Below are 17,890 nucleotides of genomic sequence, written 5' to 3'. Positions count from 1 at the left end.
ATCAAACAATTTGTTTAATTTTATTGCAAGTATCTAGTATAAATAAGGGGATTTGCACACAGAACACTTGTCATGACACGTTCAGAAGGTAATTTACAATAAAACGTTCTACAAACCTATCAATTATAATTATATCACAATAATCTAAAGGGATTTGCTATACTTTGAATTAGAACGTTTCGTATTCTTACAGATAGCTGCGTCCCTAACGCTCACTACAGCCTGAGTGTAATGTTGTTGTTGTTACGTTTGTAGACCGCATAAACGCCTGACAAGTTGTCCTCAAAACCTATGGTTTTGCTCCTGCAAGACCGGAGACGAGAAACCACTAACATGACCACACATGACATGATGGTAACAATAGTGATCGTTGGCTTATTGAAGTATTGTGTACATATTGATATTAGGGTTGGGGAGTAAGTTTGACTTTTAATATAACAACCACCGCAAAACTGTGTAACCCACAAGGGTATCCTCGAACGCGGGCCATTTGTCTTTTTGAGGAGAAATAGAAATTCCATTGAACTGAAATATGGAGCTAATAGTTATGAAAGGACTTCATTGTAGATATAATCAAAATAATCATTTAATCAATCAGTAGGATAGTATCCATGACAACTATAATTCAATTTAAAACCTCAAGGTCGTTTTTGAAAGGCAAATTTAGGTCCCAGGAACTCAAAGGGTAATTGCCGATTCGTGTCATTATGATTACTTTTTAACGCTTCTATAGACTGGACGGCACCGGAATGTTACAGGGCATTACAATTTTGATCCTTATTCTTTCACTGATACGTGTTAACTTGTTGAATATTAATATTAACGCCATCTACTCGACACTAGGCCAAAAGTATGGTCAGTGGCGTAGCTAGCATGGGTGGCACCCGGTGCGGAAATTGTGGGTGTCACCCCAAAATTCAATCAAAATTGTAAAATATATTTAATAATAGTAGTAATATTTAAAAAGAGTAATTGTAATTTTTGTTAAATAGCTCAGGATTTACTCCATCGCTTTCATTTTACGAATTTTTATATGTGGCAGCTACGCCACTGGATATGGTGTAATCTTTTCGAGTGGTGGCGTCATAATCTTCAGCCTACACTCGAGTAGGTGGCGTTAATATTAATATTTAACAAGTTAACACATATCAGTGAAAGAATAATAAACAAAGTCAAATGGCGTTCTAACAGTTTTAATCTTCTGTCGAAAGATGGCAGTAAATGTACTGTAGCTACATAGTTTAAAATGACAGCAACTATCTATTTCATATTATCTTTGGTGTGACTCAAAAGGGAGCCCCACCGGAGCCTCCTACGGTTCGGATACCTTGAAAACACGCATTGAAAGAAAAGAGCCTCACTGGTTCAACTTCGCCCACGGCTAGATTAGTTCACGCACGTGTGTAGGTTATATTAAGGAACTAACTATAAGTTTATTTACATGGAGCTGCCTGGCAGAACAAATCAGCTAATATCAATATTACAGCTTGAAATATCTTAACACAGCTGAATAGCCTTTTGAGGCAGCCTCGACCTGAGAGCTGGACAATTTAGGCCTTATTAAAATTATCTTAAACGTTCAAAACAATTTTAATATCTTCGAGTCTCACGGGAGTTTTATAGTTTAAATCAAGGCCATATTCTATAAAGCTACAAGTCACAATTTTACTAGTGCAAATTATATACATACATACAAAGTATTTTAATCAAGTGCATAGTTGGTAGACAACACAGTTTAATCCAAAGGCAAAATAAGGATTATGGTTCAGATCGCGGCTACCTTATATAGTCCAATCAAATCGGATCTTTGCAATGAAATCCCTAATAACTATATACAAATATACATATTTCTTAATACCTATATGACGATGAACAGCAATATTAATAACAGCATAGTATTGAAAATTATATAATGTTTATTTGGACTTTAAGTTAATGACGCTGTAAGTAATGTGAATATTTAAAAAACTCAAACAATATTCTAATTAACAAATGAACATGTACACCTTATATACGTAACAGAATCTATAACATTTTTTAAACCGTGCATCTCATCTATTGCAATCATAGCAAATTATATTTTAATATAATTAACATATACAGGTTAATATTGAATGGACTATCAAACGGCTACCCAACTATAGATGTTTTCTCTCACAAATGATCATGACTCTGTCCGTACAGTCAGTGAAACTGATTAGTTCGCACTCCTCCATAGAGGTTTATAAGCAGAGTTGATACGAAACAACTTCGCTCGCTGTACAAGAGTGCCGTCTCCACCTAATGGTGTGGTCACGCACACAGAGACAGTGTGTCAGCACACCAGCATGACAAGGCTACATCCGTGAGGAAATATCCGGTCAGCTAGACGAGCCCGTTCACTAGAAAGCCGTGCAGACGTTGCCGTCGAACTCGATGTTGCCGCCGTAGGGAGGCGCGCGGTCCTCGTCGGTGAAGACGCGGTTCTCGCCGCGCCACGCGCTATAGAGTGTAGGTAAAAAATCACTGAACAGCGGACTCCTCGGGGTGGTGCTGTTTTCGCGGACTATCTGTAATAAACAATAAAAACGTTACAATTAGATTATTTCAAGTTGCCTGGAGATGTCTGACAGATAATTTTTATAGAATGACAGCTAAAGATGTATTTTAATTAAATAGTGACATAGATGTTGTTGTTATAACCTCCACTTAGAGCAGTCACTGGTCTTATATACGAGGGTTGCACTGAAAATGTCGGGAATAGAGAAAACTGTCGCATCTAGACAGTCAATCTTTATTTTAATGCATACTTAAACTCATACTGACCACGCATATAAATTTTATTTATTTTAAACTTTATTGCACATACAAAAAGTACAACAGGCGGACTTAATGCCGGTATAGGCATTCTCTACCAGTCAACCATAGGGCATAAATTTTCTTTTGAAAATAATCATTCTGTAATGCACACGGCTCATAATCCCAAAGTCCTTTTTGTACGGCGATTTTGGGGCCTTAGTGGTTTTGTATGAAATTCGTAGAGTAGCCAACGGAGTTGAAGTTTTTTTTACATATATCTATATATAAAAGATTTTTTTACTGTTGTCATATGAATATTTAGGAATGTCGAAATCTGCCGATATGCAACTTTTTTGGCAGTCTTTTTAATTAACAACACAAATGCGATTTTAATTTTTGACGTCGCTTTGGAATGACATGCTTCTTTAAGATCACCCATGGGATAAAATGAAAGTGACTTTCATATTTAATTTTAACTGCAAACGAGCGTACGATGAACTCTAGTTCATAAAAAAAATAACAGAAGCCCATTGTAACTTTTATTTGTTCGCTGAGGGCATATTGAAAACCGTTTAAAAATATGATCCGAAAAATCACTTGGCCAAAAATGCAAATAATGTTCGACATACAATTTTCAAATTGCCAGTAATTCTTAAATATAAATGACAACCAAATGGAATATACCTTAAAAGTTTTATAAAGAGTTACATTTTTATTAATTATATGCCTCTTTCTATTAATGGGTTTAAAATGTTTAAATCAAGAGTGTATCAGAAGAGTATTAGGATAAAACAGCCAAAAAACTTTGACATATCCAGCATGTGTTGGGATGGTGCAGGCAAATGTGAAAAACGGGTCCGTAAATGGCTGTCACTGAATGCGCTAGGAAAAAGATGCCAATCACTCCTGCAGAAAATATAATAATAATAAAAACTGATAATTATTTAAATAAAAGTAGCTTTATATTCTAGTAATCCTAAAATCCAAATATCCTTCAGTTAATTGCATCAATTTTTCATTTGAAGATTACAGTTTTTTTTCGTTACACCCTTTAATTTGTGTGTTACAAAATTGATCACAACGATAGAACCCGCTTGTATTTATGTTAGATTTTTGTTTGTTAAAAGAATCATTTTTAGCTCAAACTCAATGCGATCGCGTTGATTTATCACGTACTTAGTACTTGTTCTTAAGTTTATGCATAAAATAGTTAAATGACATCTAACAGTGCCATATAACTTTAGGGCCAGTTGTAACAACCACAGTTAACAGACTGATAAACATCACGCAGCAGAGTTCTATGAAACTTCCCATACAATAAAATTTAGCGAACGCTTTAACGGTGGCAGACGGTTTGGTGCGACCCTAAGAAAACGCACTAGAGTCGCTCGCAATGTGGTTTCGAGCGGTTAGCTAACGTGTGAGTTACCTTTTCCAGGCCCGCGTAGGTGGGCTCCTCCTGGCTGGAGGGGACCCAGATCTTCACGTCCTTGTCCAGCCCGCTGCTCGCCAGCACGGGGCTGCGCGGGTGCGTTTCTATACAATTCACCTGGAAATTTACCAAATCAAACATTAGATTAGCTTTTATACGAGATAGGCCGAATATGGACTTTGCCGAATACGAATATTACCAAAATGATTAAATTAAACATTAGACTAGCTTATATGTGCCTCAGTGCTCTGGTGAAGCGATAAGGCTTGCGATTTGCAAATGGAAGTCGTGGGTTCAAGCAAATGAGTTTCTGAGATTTTTATTTATAATTTAAACCGTATATCTTAGCTTCAGATAATCGAAAGAATAACTTCCAAGAAATCGGAAATATGTCGCATCTTACGTAAACAGACCATTTACTACTTGAGTGCTTATATTGTGAACAATGACATTTTTGCTTTAGGCTACCGCTAATATCAAGTAATGGCAAGCAACAAAAATGCATGCAAATAGCTACCGCCTTCTCCGAGTCACACGGCTGATACAATTGACACGAGACGATCGGGTTTATTAAACAACGAGAGGGCCTACCGCGAGCCACGTTCGACGTGTTGCCTCCATATCACACTTACGCGTGAATTTACAAGTGCGACAGAGAGGCAACACGTCGTACGTAGTTCGCGGTAGGCCCTCTGACACTGCCAAGCAGCAGAATAACCCTGGCCCTCTGGTAACTGCATTAAATCTGGTAAGGGGTTGACAAGGGTAGCTCCATATCCATACTATAAAGCAGCGGTCGGCAACCTTTTAGCAGCCAAGGGCCACATAAAAGTTAACGAAGATGACGCGGCCGCACTTTGGTAAATATTTGTGACTTTAGCAAACATTGTCGTTCTTCAGTATTACATACATACAAAATAGTCAGGGAGGTTCAAGGGCCGCAACTGAGAGGTTGGCGAGCCGCATGCGGCCCGCGGGGCCGCTGGTTGCCGACCGCTGCTATAAAGGAACGGTTCGTACCACGCCGCCGATGTCGCCCTCCATCCACTGCACGATGGCCTCAGTCTCCTTCTCCCAGATGTATATATGGCTGCAGTCGGAGCCCGACACCACGTACTGGCTCTTGGGCCCGAAGAACGCCACCCCCTTGAACGTGGCGCTGTTCCGGTGCCCGCTGTACTTGTGCGTGTAGCCGTTTGTCTCCTTGTTGGGATTGTCTCTGGAATATTGACGTTATAGTTATAGTAGGTTAAGCAGATTTTGTCAGTAGAAAAATGCGGCAAATTTGAAAAATGTAGGCGCGAAGGGAAGGCTAGATCGTCTCATAGAAAATTTTAATTTCGCGTCTTTTTTTACTGACAAGATTTGCTTGACCATCTACAGCTTATTAATCTTATTATTTTTCTCAAAAATGGAGGGCAAAGTCAACTTTACCAGTAAAAAATTTGGTCGCGAAGTGTGTAGTTTATGGTTATTCCAAAATTTAAAAAAATTGCAGTCTCGATTCAGTATTGCAATGTTGCATACAAATTCCATTATTTGTCCTGTTCCAAACTTTTAAAAAAGTTAAATTGCCATATCAAATGAAGGCATAGGTCCATTAAACAGCCAAACAGATTATTAGTACTTCTACTTATTAAAATCAGTTAAACATTGGTTAGCAAGTCACCCCTCTTGGTTGCCCCCAGGCGACATGCGTAAACGAAACGCTACTTTTCTTTGCTTTAGGAGAGATAAATAGGCAAAGCAGAAAGGCTAAGATGGCCAGCTCTTTATAGTTTGTCACCATGTCTGTCACGTTCTAACAAGTATGTAAGTGCGAAAATAACGCAAGACATGACAGGTAATAAAAATGCGACCACGATATCGCTGCAGATCTGACTAATGGTAAACATCGATAACTATTTGTCACATTTGAATGTCGCAATATTTCTACTCTTATGGCGACTACTTTTAAGGCTTCGTCACACAGGCGCATTTTCCGGGCGGCGCGTGAGCGGGGCGCGCCGCTTTTACATATTAAACGCTCACGCCCCGCCCGGAAAACGCGCCTGTGTGACGGAACCTTTATACTTACTTATCGTAGACATCTCGTATGCTGTCGAAGAGGTAGATATCTTCGTCGTTATACGAGCCGAGTATTTCGCTGCCGTCGTGGTTATATATCGCGCATGTCAGATGCATCATGTTGTATTTGAACTTCTTTTTGCCATCTGTCTGTAAACAAATGCGTCAACGGTGTAATTATACTTTTGCGAGACGAGTCTGCGTATATATTTGGCACTTGGTGCGTGACAATGACAAATGATTTATCCACATTGATATACGGACTACAACATAGGAAAATATACTTGGTACACAAAACTTTCAACTCCTAACAGGCCTAAGGCCTAAACCATTTCCCAAATTTTTAACCATTTAGAAACAACCAAACAGCAAGTATGTACGTGTAGGCGTTTTGTCTGGAAATGTTTCATCACATACATTTTTACATTGATTCCAGAAGGTAAGTATTCGGATCGCCCCCAAACCATTACATCCGAGTCCATTTTCGAAGCTACACTATACACCTTATTTTATTTACAGCCGAGGTTAACAAATCTCAGAGAAACAAACTCAACTTTGTGAAAAGCCCTACCTACATACGCTCAAAAAAACAAATTACAATTTATTAATAATATTGTATACCTATGGTTTTTTTATTGAATCAAACGGATGATTATGAAAGTCTAATCAAAGGTCACACGGGCGGCCCTCCAGCCATGTTCATATGATAACGCGGACCGCACGGCGCACCCAAGTGCAAACATGAACATAATATGTCATTATTATTAATAGTTGTTGATTAATTAAGCACTGATTAACTGTGGCTACCTATACCTATAAAAATATAAATGTGTCTGTACTGTTTCTCGAACATTGAGAAGTTTTGGATTGTATTTTATAGTACCTAATATGTAGGTATCACTCAATAAGGTATTCTCCTACTAGTCAAATCAGTTTCTTTTTAGGGTTCCGTACAGGGCATTACTTTTTGGCAGGATGAGTATTGAAAAGCATTAGCTATAGCATTGATAAACAAATAAATAAATGTGTTGTACCCTTTGCATGGAAGGCCACAAATATTTTATTTCGGATTATGTATTTCTGAAACTAAGCCGAATTTAGAAAACTTTAAACGAATATTCATTCTGTCTTGAGTCACTGGTCCATTCGATATTGGTCAATCGGCTTCGTCAGTCATGTTTAGACTTTCTTAATTGTAGTTTTTACTTTTTCAAACGGGGCCAAGGATTGAACCCGCGAATGGCAAATTATACTTATCTCTTAGCTGTGTATTTTGTTTATAACAATGACACTCTGGACTGACCATATCTGTGGACCTTATGACTTTGCAATAAGATTCACGAATTATCTTTTATAATTATCCGCAAACCAAACCGTCGACCGAGATCATATTACTATCTCTTTCACTCCTGCTGCGACTATGCAAGTGTGAATGAGAAGTTTTACGACCCCGATCTTCAGCTTGGTTTGCGCATAGTACCTATAACAATGTGGAGTGGACGATGGTGTTTTAGCAGGTAAAAGCGGGAACAATAGGGAGTATTACTGCAATGTTCTGCCGCCAGAGTGCAGCACTAATTTGTTTAGTAAACCATAGAGTAACTTATACATACTAGGCCTTAAACAGTTTTTAGGGTTCCGTACCCAAACGGTAAAACGGGACCCTATTACTAAGACTTCGCTGTCCGTCCTTCCGTCCGTCCGTCCGTCCGTCCGTCCGTCCGTCCGTCCGTCCGTCACCAGTAGTAGGAGATCCCCCATATAGTGGACCTTCACCAATCTGTCTGACGGATGAAACTATGAAAATATGAAAGAAAATATGTTCCAGAACATAAATAAATAGGGTTGCCTAAATAAATATGGTCAAGGCTATTTTTAAAAAATTTTTTTCGCCAAATTTCACCGATTTGTCTGACGATCGAAATAAGTTTCAATGGAAAGTATACAACTTGTACAACATAAATCATCTAGGTTGCCTATCTTTTTCCGGTCACTATTATGTGGTTGCCGTGTTTAAAGAGGTGATTTTATATCGATATTTGCACTCATCTGTCTGACGCTTGAATTATACATCAAAATGATGGTAATTTTATTGCAAATACAATGGTATAGGGTTGCCTGCGAAAATCCGGTCACAGATAAGGGTTGCCAGGCTTTTAATTAAAATAAGAAGGGAAGACTTTTAGCGATAACTCATAAACGGCTGAACTCATCAAGTTTAATTTTATTTTATTTGATTGAGTTTTTTAAGCACTATTTTCATGATTTTTTTCATATTTTTTGGACAGATGTTTCAAAAGTTAGAAAGAAAAATCTTTTTTTTTCTTTCTAAACGATTATGTCCGAAATGATTTACTTTATCGAGAAATGTTGTTTATAGACCCCTATTAATTTTGAAAGGCCTATCTAACGACACCCCACACTATGAGGGTGAAACGATAAAAAAATTGTCACACACAATTTGTTTCTTTCAAAGCGATTCTTTCCGAAAATATTCACTTTATCAAAAAAATTTCTTTCTAAAACCCCTATTCATTTTGAAAGACCTTTCCAACAATATCCCACACCATAGGGTTGACACGAAAAAAAAAATCCTCACGTACATTTTGTTTCTTTCGAGGCGATTATTTCCTAAAATATTCACTTTATCAAAAAATGTTTTCTAAAAAACCGTATTTGATTGACTTGCACTTGATTAGTGCAGCCGTTTATGAGTTATCCTAAAAGTCTTCTCTTCTTATTTTAATTAAAAGCCTGGCAACCCTTATTTGTGACCGGATTTTCGCAGGCAACCCTATACTGTACTGTATTTGCAATAAAATTACCATTATTTTGATGTATAATTCAAGCGTCAGACAGATGAGTGCAAATATCGATATAAAATCACCTCTTTAAACACGGCAACCACATAATAGTGACCGGAAAAAGATAGGCAACCTAGACGATTTATGTTGTACAAGTTGTATACTTTCCTTTAAAACTTATTTCGATCGTCAGACAAATCGGTGAAAATTGGCGAAAAAAAAATATTTTCAAAAATTTATTAAAAATAGCCTTGACCATATTTCTTTAGGCAACCCTATTTATTTATGTTCTGGAACATATTTTCTTTCATATTTTCATAGTTTCATCCGTCAGACAGATCGGTGAAGGTCGACCATAGAAACGGGATCGTGGGATCTTAGACCACAGGCCGAACCGTGTATCTCACGAACCGTGATAGCTAGACAATTGAAATTTTCACAGATGATGTATTTCTGTTGCCGCTATAACAACAAATACTAAAAACAGAATAAAATAAAGATTTAAGTGGGGCTCCCATCATACAGCAAACGTGATTTTTGACCAAAGTTAAGCAACGTCGGGCGTGGTCAGTACTTGGATGGGTGACCGTTTTCTTTTTGCATTTTTTTCCGTTTTTTTTTTGCTTTATGGTACGGACCCTTCGTGCGCGAGTCCGACTCGCACTTGCCCGGTTTTTTTTGACAAGTTTTCACTATGACATTGACGCACTAAGGCGGTTTGTTTACAGGCGAAAATCGAAATTTCTTTACCTGCCTCTCTATCGATCGAATAAGCAAGTGATAGAGAGGGAGAAACTGAACTTTCGATTGTCGTGTTTCACGGTAGGCCATGTGATTGACCTAGCGACGCATGATGTGTTATTGATGATATCAATGAGGTTTGTTTACTGTATGTGCTAGTGGTGTCACCTACGCCGAGCTTTGTCTAATATTCCCTATTATAAGTATTTAAGTGGTGTTTTAAGAATTAGCTAATTAACTAATGACCCTTATACTTAATCAGGCAGTTATGGTTGGTAAAGTATGACTATTCAAGTGTTTAATTGATCTTGAAGTGATCGGTTGTAAATTCACGAAAGTTATCATCAACTTTAATTATGAGATCACAAGGCAAAGTTTTAGAATATTTTAGACAGTTTGACGAAAATGTACGAATACAGTACAATTGTATATTTTGTCACAAAGTGTACACCGTTAAAAATGTTATTCGGTTTGCCCAACATTTGGTGAAGTATTGCCAAAACTGCCCTATTGATATTAAGTCAAGAGTGAAAAAAAGTAACGTAAAAACCCTAATTACTATTGCCAGAGATGGAGTCAAACATTTGAAATCTTCAGAAACGATGAAATGTAACAGTAGCACAGGTAAGTGATTTTTTATTTTATTTATTTGGAGATCCAACAGCTATGACAATACCATAGAAATTATAGTGGATACAGAAAGCCAATTATAGGAACTCACAGGTAGTAACATAATACTAAACTAACAGGTACTACTTATACTAAAGTTACGCACTATCGCAAGCATGTATGTGAACAAAGCCAACACAAATTATATCTAATAAAGATAAATTGAGAGTAACAAAGATACTAATTAACAAGTAACAAAATGAGGACTATTAAAGTAAAAATATTAATAATACATTTGTAGGTATTTAAGAAGGCGACAACACGCTCACTCTATTGACTCGAAATATCTCTGCACTAAATTACGTCTCACGTTAGGGATTCTACAGTTGAATATATCAATATCAAATTCTTTAGACAACTCGTTTAGGTTACCTGATTATACCTAAGTAATCGTCATATTTAGATGTTTTGACAGCCAGCCACAGAAGTAATCAACAGCATCAAAAGTGATGGTCAAAATAAACATATGGTTTCTTAATATTCTCTTAACAAATAAAGTGCTTATAACATTTTGACCATCTAGCCCGGTCAGCTACTTCTGCTGTTGACTGTATGAATAAACGCTTGCAAAAATAATATTATTGTTTCAGGAAACGATGAGCCAATTAAAAGAATATGATCCCAAGACACAGAAATAATTTTAATGTTAATTTTTAAATCTCATTGGGTTCATTACATCTATTGGTTTACATATTTACAATCAATTAAAATCCATTTACGAGTTTGCGATTTTCTCATTCTTTATGTTATTGTTGATTAACTCAGATAAGGGATATCCAAGCTTTTTGACCCGAGGGCCACTGCCAGGCCCTCTGTTCACGCGGGCAAAGAGTCAGGGCTCACGTGGGCTATCAAAATCGCTGCACACTTTTCTTGGTGTAACTCTATCAGCAGGTACCGGCACTCACCTCATGGTCCTGGAAGGAGTTGGGACAGTAGAGGTCTCTGGCGCGCGCCGCGTGGCGGGTGTCGTACACGCGCACGAAGCGGTCCCGCCCCGCCACGCACAGCAGCCGCGGCTCCAGCGGGTGGCCCGACACGCTGTACAGGGGGATCGACGACCCGGCCTCCTTCACGTGGAACAGTCTACACAAATAACAATGCTTTACTACTCCTCTACAGTCGGCAATGATAGACGATGACTGGCGGGTACGATAGTGTAGAGGGCCAACTCAGCAGTCCCCGCCAGTCATTGTCTATCATCGCCTGCGACCCGTGAGTTTGACGGTTTTTGGACACACATCAAAAGGAATCGCCGGGTTGTTGCGTTGTACAGGCGTTCATGTGATGTAAATGCTCGCAATAAGCTCAAGAAGGCTTGTGTTATGGATACTCAGACAAGAGGTTTATAATATACAAATACTTAAATACATAGAAAACACCCATAACTTAGGAACAAATATTTATGTTCGTCACACAAATAAATGCCCTTACAGGGATTAGAACCCAGGACCATCGGCTTCATAGGCAGGGTCATTAGGTCATTACCCACTAGGCCAGACCGGTCGTCAACTACTGCAATTAATATTCATCATCAATATCTTCATCATGTCAAGATGTTCAAGTATCTCCCATGGTCCGCCACTGAGCTCGATTCGCGATTTCAGCCCTTTAGGGCAGGCATGCACTTTGGTGCATCTGATTCGGCTGGCCCAATTTAGTTGGCGGTTAAGTGCGTGCTTTATTAAAACTGAACTGGCCCGCTCTGCTGCTTGCCGTCGCAAATGCAACCTCGAATGCGTATGGGCCCTTAATATGAGTCTTATGTAAGTACAATTTTATTTCCAGTATGGGGTCGTGTCGTGTGTCACAGCCATAGACAAGACATCCTCCAGACTGAGCATAGCAGCGCTATGCCACAAATATACGGTAGTTTTACTCCATTTTCGAGTCAGTGTCTTTGTGTGACGCCCGTGTCTTTGAACGGACCAATCACGGCACGGGACTTCTAGGATTGTTAGTGTATGGCTCGAGCTGCATACTTGTTGGCCTGCTCGGCGCGCACGTCGCACTGCAGCACGACGCCGTCCTCGCCGCCCGACACGACGAGGTGCGGCGCGTGCGCGCTCACGTGCAGCTTGTGCGCGGCGCGCGAGTGCGACGCCAGCCGCCGCCGCGACACCGTGGCGCCGCCGCTCGGCGGACATTGCAGGAGGCGGACCTACACGATAATCAAATTACGAATGTTAGAGTCGGACCAAGAAAAGTCTGCAGCGGATTTGATAGCCCACGCAGTGTAAGTGTTATTTATACGTCATTTTTAGTGTTCCGTACAAAACTTTGTTCACGGAACACTTATGGGATCACTTCGGTCTTGCAAATCAGTTATTTTATAGAAGTTTGACGTTTAAAATAACACGTGCACTGCGTGGGCCATCAATTCCGCTGCGGACTTTTCTTGGTCCGACTCCATACTAATCTTTAAATGTCCCGAAAATATTTTTAAAATTAATTTACTTTTGATAAAACCTAGACCTTTCAATTTGTAGCCCCTCTTACTCGTTTCTAGCATTTGTCCAAACGGTACGTAGTCACTAAGAAGACATGGGTAACATTATTATTTTCGACTCAGTGATCAAATTTGGACTGTCTTGGTAGTCGGTTTTTAGAATTTGGAGATTCTAATTCTTAAAAAAAAACGACGTGCGTCAATTCATAAATAAGCGTCATTGTAGCAGTCGATTGCAGAATATTAGGGGCTCAATGAAATAGTTTAGATTTTACTAATTATAGGTAATTATTATTTCAGCCTATATACGTCGCGTGTGGTGGGCACAGACCGCCTCTCATGCACGAGAGGGCTTGGGCTATATAGTCCCCACGCTAGCCCAATGCGGATTGGAGACTTCACAAACACCTTTGAATTTCTTCACAGATGTATGCAGGTTTCCTCACGATCTAAGTACAATCTCGATTTTACAATTTTATATGACGTCGATTTGCAAATCCGTTACGATTGCGGACCTGTCCATCCCTGGCGCAGGTGACGATGTTGAGCTGGCTCCTGGCGTTGAGGTGGAGGAACTTGCTCTGGAAGACGTTGGGACTTGTGGCCGGTCCTGATGGTCTGCAGCGCCACCTGCCGCGCCCAGTCCCACACCACCACGTTTGTGTTTTTTAATGACGTCGATTTTAAAATCGATTACGATAGAGCACCTGTCCATCCCTGGCGCAGGTGACGATGTTGAGCTGGCTCCTGGCGTTGAGGTGCAGGAACTTGCTCTGGAAGACGTTGGACGTGTGGCCGGTCCTGATGGTCTGCAGCGCCGCCTGCCGCGCCCAGTCCCACACCACCACGTTTGTGTTTTTTAATGACGTCGATTTTAAAATCGATTACGATAGAGCACCTGTCCATCCCTGGCGCAGGTGACGATGTTGAGCTGGCTCCTGGCGTTGAGGTGGAGGAACTTGCTCTGGAAGACGTTGGGACTTGTGGCCGGTCCTGATGGTCTGCAGCGCCGCCTGCCGCGCCCAGTCCCACACCACCACGTTTGTGTTTTTTAATGACGTCGATTTTAAAATCGATTACGATAGAGCACCTGTCCATCCCTGGCGCAGGTGACGATGTTGAGCTGGCTCCTGGCGTTGAGGTGGAGGAACTTGCTCTGGAAGACGTTGGGACTTGTGGCCGGTCCTGATGGTCTGCAGCGCCGCCTGCCGCGCCCAGTCCCACACCACCACGTTTGTGTTTTTTAATGACGTCGATTTTAAAATCGATTACGATAGAGCACCTGTCCATCCCTGGCGCAGGTGACGATGTTGAGCTGGCTCCTGGCGTTGAGGTGGAGGAACTTGCTCTGGAAGACGTTGGGACTTGTGGCCGGTCCTGATGGTCTGCAGCGCCGCCTGCCGCGCCCAGTCCCACACCACCACGTTTGTGTTTTTTAATGACGTCGATTTTAAAATCGATTACGATAGAGCACCTGTCCATCCCTGGCGCAGGTGACGATGTTGAGCTGGCTCCTGGCGTTGAGGTGCAGGAACTTGCTCTGGAAGACGTTGGACTTGTGGCCGGTCTTGATGGTCTGCAGCGCCGCCTGCCGCGCCCAGTCCCACACCACCACGTTCGTGTCGTCGGACCCCGACGCTAGTAGCTGTCCTGTTTAGTATAACATATGTGTTATAGCACATTTATTAAAAAAACCGGGCAAGTGCGAGTCGGACTCGCGCACGAAGGGTTCCGTACCATTATGAAAAAAAAAACGGAAAAAAATGCAAAAAAAAAACGGTCACCCATCCAAGTACTGACCACGCCCGACGTTGCTTAACTTTGGTCAAAAATCACGTTTGTTGTATGGGAGCCCCATTTAAATCTTTATTTTATTCTGTTTTTAGTATTTGTTGTTATAGCGGCAACAGAAATACATCATCTGTGAAAATCTTAGTAATAGGGTCCCGTTTTACCTTTTGGGTACGGAACCCTAATGACAGCTCAATTTGTCAATTTACCCTATTAGGCAGGTGGGGTTATTTTAGGCTAAGTGTAGAATCAATGTTTTTTTTGGTTAAAGTTTTTTTTTAATTTAAGCCAATAAGATAAAAGCCAATGTTCGATGGTTTGCCGCGCGATATGGAGACGAGGCTTAACACGAGCGGTATTAAAATCATAAACTCGAGTCATAAAAACTCCGCCCGCTGGGAATGGGGACTCTCGTTAACAATTTCGGCGATACCTCCATTATTTATTGAACTATGTTAGATATCCAATTCACACTCATTTCGGTTTGACACATTCTAAACAACTTACCTTCAGGATGAAAATTTATAGAATTAACACAGCCCTTATGCTTGTTGAGGTGGTGCAGCTTCTGCAGCCTGGAATAATAATAATAATTACGGTTAATGTAACATCACACATCACATTTAGAGTACATTGTCTATTTACAAGGGGACTCTACGTGTTGGCTTCGGCTCCACGCACGCCTACTAAATGTCCGGGACACCATAATCCCGAGATTATGTAAAAGACACACATAATAATAATTATAGAATACTACCTATTACACAAATCTAGATAGATAGAATGTAAAATTCGGCATTTTACAAACGTAAAAACTTTTGTAAAATGACGGCGCCGTTTGTAAACGGCGGATTCTTACAATTTGCCTGCGACATATATATAAAAAATCTTCATACCTGTAAACGGCGTGCAGCGAGCCATAGAACCTCCTTTCGAACATCACATCCTCCTTGGTTGTCTTCCCACTGGGCAGCGTCAGGCCCATCTCTCGATTTAAAATCTCTGAAAAAGGATTTTGTTTAAGTTTAGAGCCTTACTATTAAATATAGACGTAGTTTTTCGACTTAAAATACTTGACTACCGTTCTTAATATATTTACTACAGATGAATTGTGTAGAAATTAAATATTACAACTACACAAGCATTCATTTAAATCCCAGATTCAATAAGTGAAGTATTGAGTAGCATTTCTTTGTTCAAATGAAGTTGCAGGGCCACTTTCTTACCTCTCAATATAAAATAACTATGTTTTGGCCTAGTCTTGGACAAGACACTGTCCATCTTTGCCTTGTCCTCTTGGTCAATGTCAGACCTTTGCCACAGGTTGCCATCATCACTGTCCGAGTCTGAGTTGATCAGATTCAGCTCGCTGGACTGCCCGTAACTTGACTCATTTGAAGAACTGTGGTTACTGTTGCTGGAGCTGTGGACACACTTAATATGTATATATGAAAATTATCACATCACCTTATTACAGTCTTCATCAGAAATATTGGAGCGGTCAAGGAGCTCAACAATATCTGAACACGCACTATAACACCATGACAATAGAGACATGTACAGATATTTGTGAACACCTTAGCCACTTTAATATATCTAATGGTGACTGTACAAACAGCTAAGGAAGGTGTTGGTATGAGATATGACATATAAGAAACAGGAAAATCACAGAATAACATTGAAAATGGTGTCAGTTTAACAAAACTTAAATCATTAAATTTAGAGAATGACTTTAAATACAGCAGTCAATACTGAAATATGTATTGTGAAGATATATACTCTATAGTATCTTTAGGTACTTAAATAAAAGTAAACAAATAATTTGTAAATTTTCAGGTAGTTATAACATTTATTGATTAACCAACCACCTGGATCTGTCACTGAATGTAATGTTTTCATCTACCCTCAACACTTAAGAAGTCATTTGAGGGTAGATTTTGTTTACTCTTTTTTAAATACCTCTATAGATATCGATATATAGATACCAGTACCCAAGTTTAGGTAATTCATGCAACATTATGTAATACAATTGCAAGATTCTGAAATTAGTTCTCTTTTTTCATACCAAGAACAAATTTCTGCAAGTATGACAGTAAATATTTCTCAAATTATTCAGCTGGAATACCATGTACATAAATCAGATCAATGATCCAATTCATTCATTCATTTACTGGCAATTTTGCAATTAGTAATCTATGTAGCTGTGTAATTAATAACTCTCTGTAAATAAAATGTCTCAACTCTCCTATCAATATCCCACATATGGTAGCATTAATAAATGGATATTTTTTTCATCAACATTTTAGCCTGGTAATCAATACCTGTAAAATAACTTCCTACAGAAGGGTAAGAATGTTAGTACTTACGGGCTTCTAGACACCTCTGAAAATGCGCCTAAGGACCTTTCCAAATCCACACTCTCTCCATCTGAATTATTAGACAATCTCCTTGACACAGGAGGGCTTTCTTCTGTTGATAAATCATCAGAATCCCTTGAACTATCACTGTCGGAGTCTCTGTCGGGCGTTTTCCGTTTTCTGTAACACCTTCCAAGTCTTGGGCGCCGTATGTTTAGGACTATCCCATGGATACTGCTCGACGGCGCCGCGTTAACCACCACGTTCGAGGGTCCTTCTAAAGGCTCTGCGGCTCGCTCCTCGCTGCTAGTGCTCTCTGATTTATCTGCGGACACCCCGCTGTCCACATTTTCGTCCTTGACGACCTTACTCGACGAAGCTATGGAACGTAAATACGTAAATTAATAGCGTCATTGCGACTGACAAAGCGTTTTAAATTACTGTTTAGATAATCACCTGAACCATTGGAGCTATCCTGCGAACTTCCATCGTTTAGTTTCAGCTTCTTTCCACCCATAACAGGGCTGAGAGGAGATTCCTTAACTTCGTCATCGCTCAAGGAGTTATCATCCATTGTAGTTACGATAGCAACTACGAACAACGAATAAGAGTTTTATTTTTAAAGGAATAAGTTTTCAATTTATTAATTAATAATATTCAAAACGTATTATTACATTACTACAGTAGTCAACTGAGAAAATCACTAATCACCATACAATAGAGATTTTTATTTCTTTTTAGATTTTTCTGACAGACAATCGGATGGAAGAAGAACACGGTGTTTGCTTTTTTTGACGTCAAT

General features: G+C 39.7%; 1 protein-coding gene across 1 annotated transcript; it reads right to left on the bottom strand.

The window, feature by feature from the left end:
• Positions 1-17,890, bottom strand: LOC134665007 (DDB1- and CUL4-associated factor 8). Its single transcript, XM_063521776.1, has 13 exons — positions 17,763-17,890; positions 17,545-17,679; positions 17,098-17,467; positions 15,958-16,154; positions 15,628-15,733; positions 15,239-15,306; positions 14,415-14,590; positions 12,474-12,652; positions 11,400-11,577; positions 6,288-6,427; positions 5,231-5,429; positions 4,208-4,327; positions 1-2,549 (listed from the first exon to the last, which is right to left on the bottom strand). The coding sequence occupies exons 2-13, from the start codon at positions 17,660-17,662 to the stop codon at positions 2,382-2,384; spliced, it is 2,019 nt and encodes a 672-aa protein (XP_063377846.1). The 5' UTR covers positions 17,663-17,679; positions 17,763-17,890; the 3' UTR covers positions 1-2,381.

Source organism: Cydia fagiglandana, chromosome 1 (assembly GCF_963556715.1).
Source record: "Cydia fagiglandana chromosome 1, ilCydFagi1.1, whole genome shotgun sequence".
In the NCBI taxonomy this organism is placed as follows: Eukaryota; Metazoa; Arthropoda; class Insecta; order Lepidoptera; family Tortricidae; genus Cydia; species Cydia fagiglandana.
Note: the sequence above shows the minus strand (reverse complement) of the source record. Positions and strands in the feature narration are given on the sequence as shown.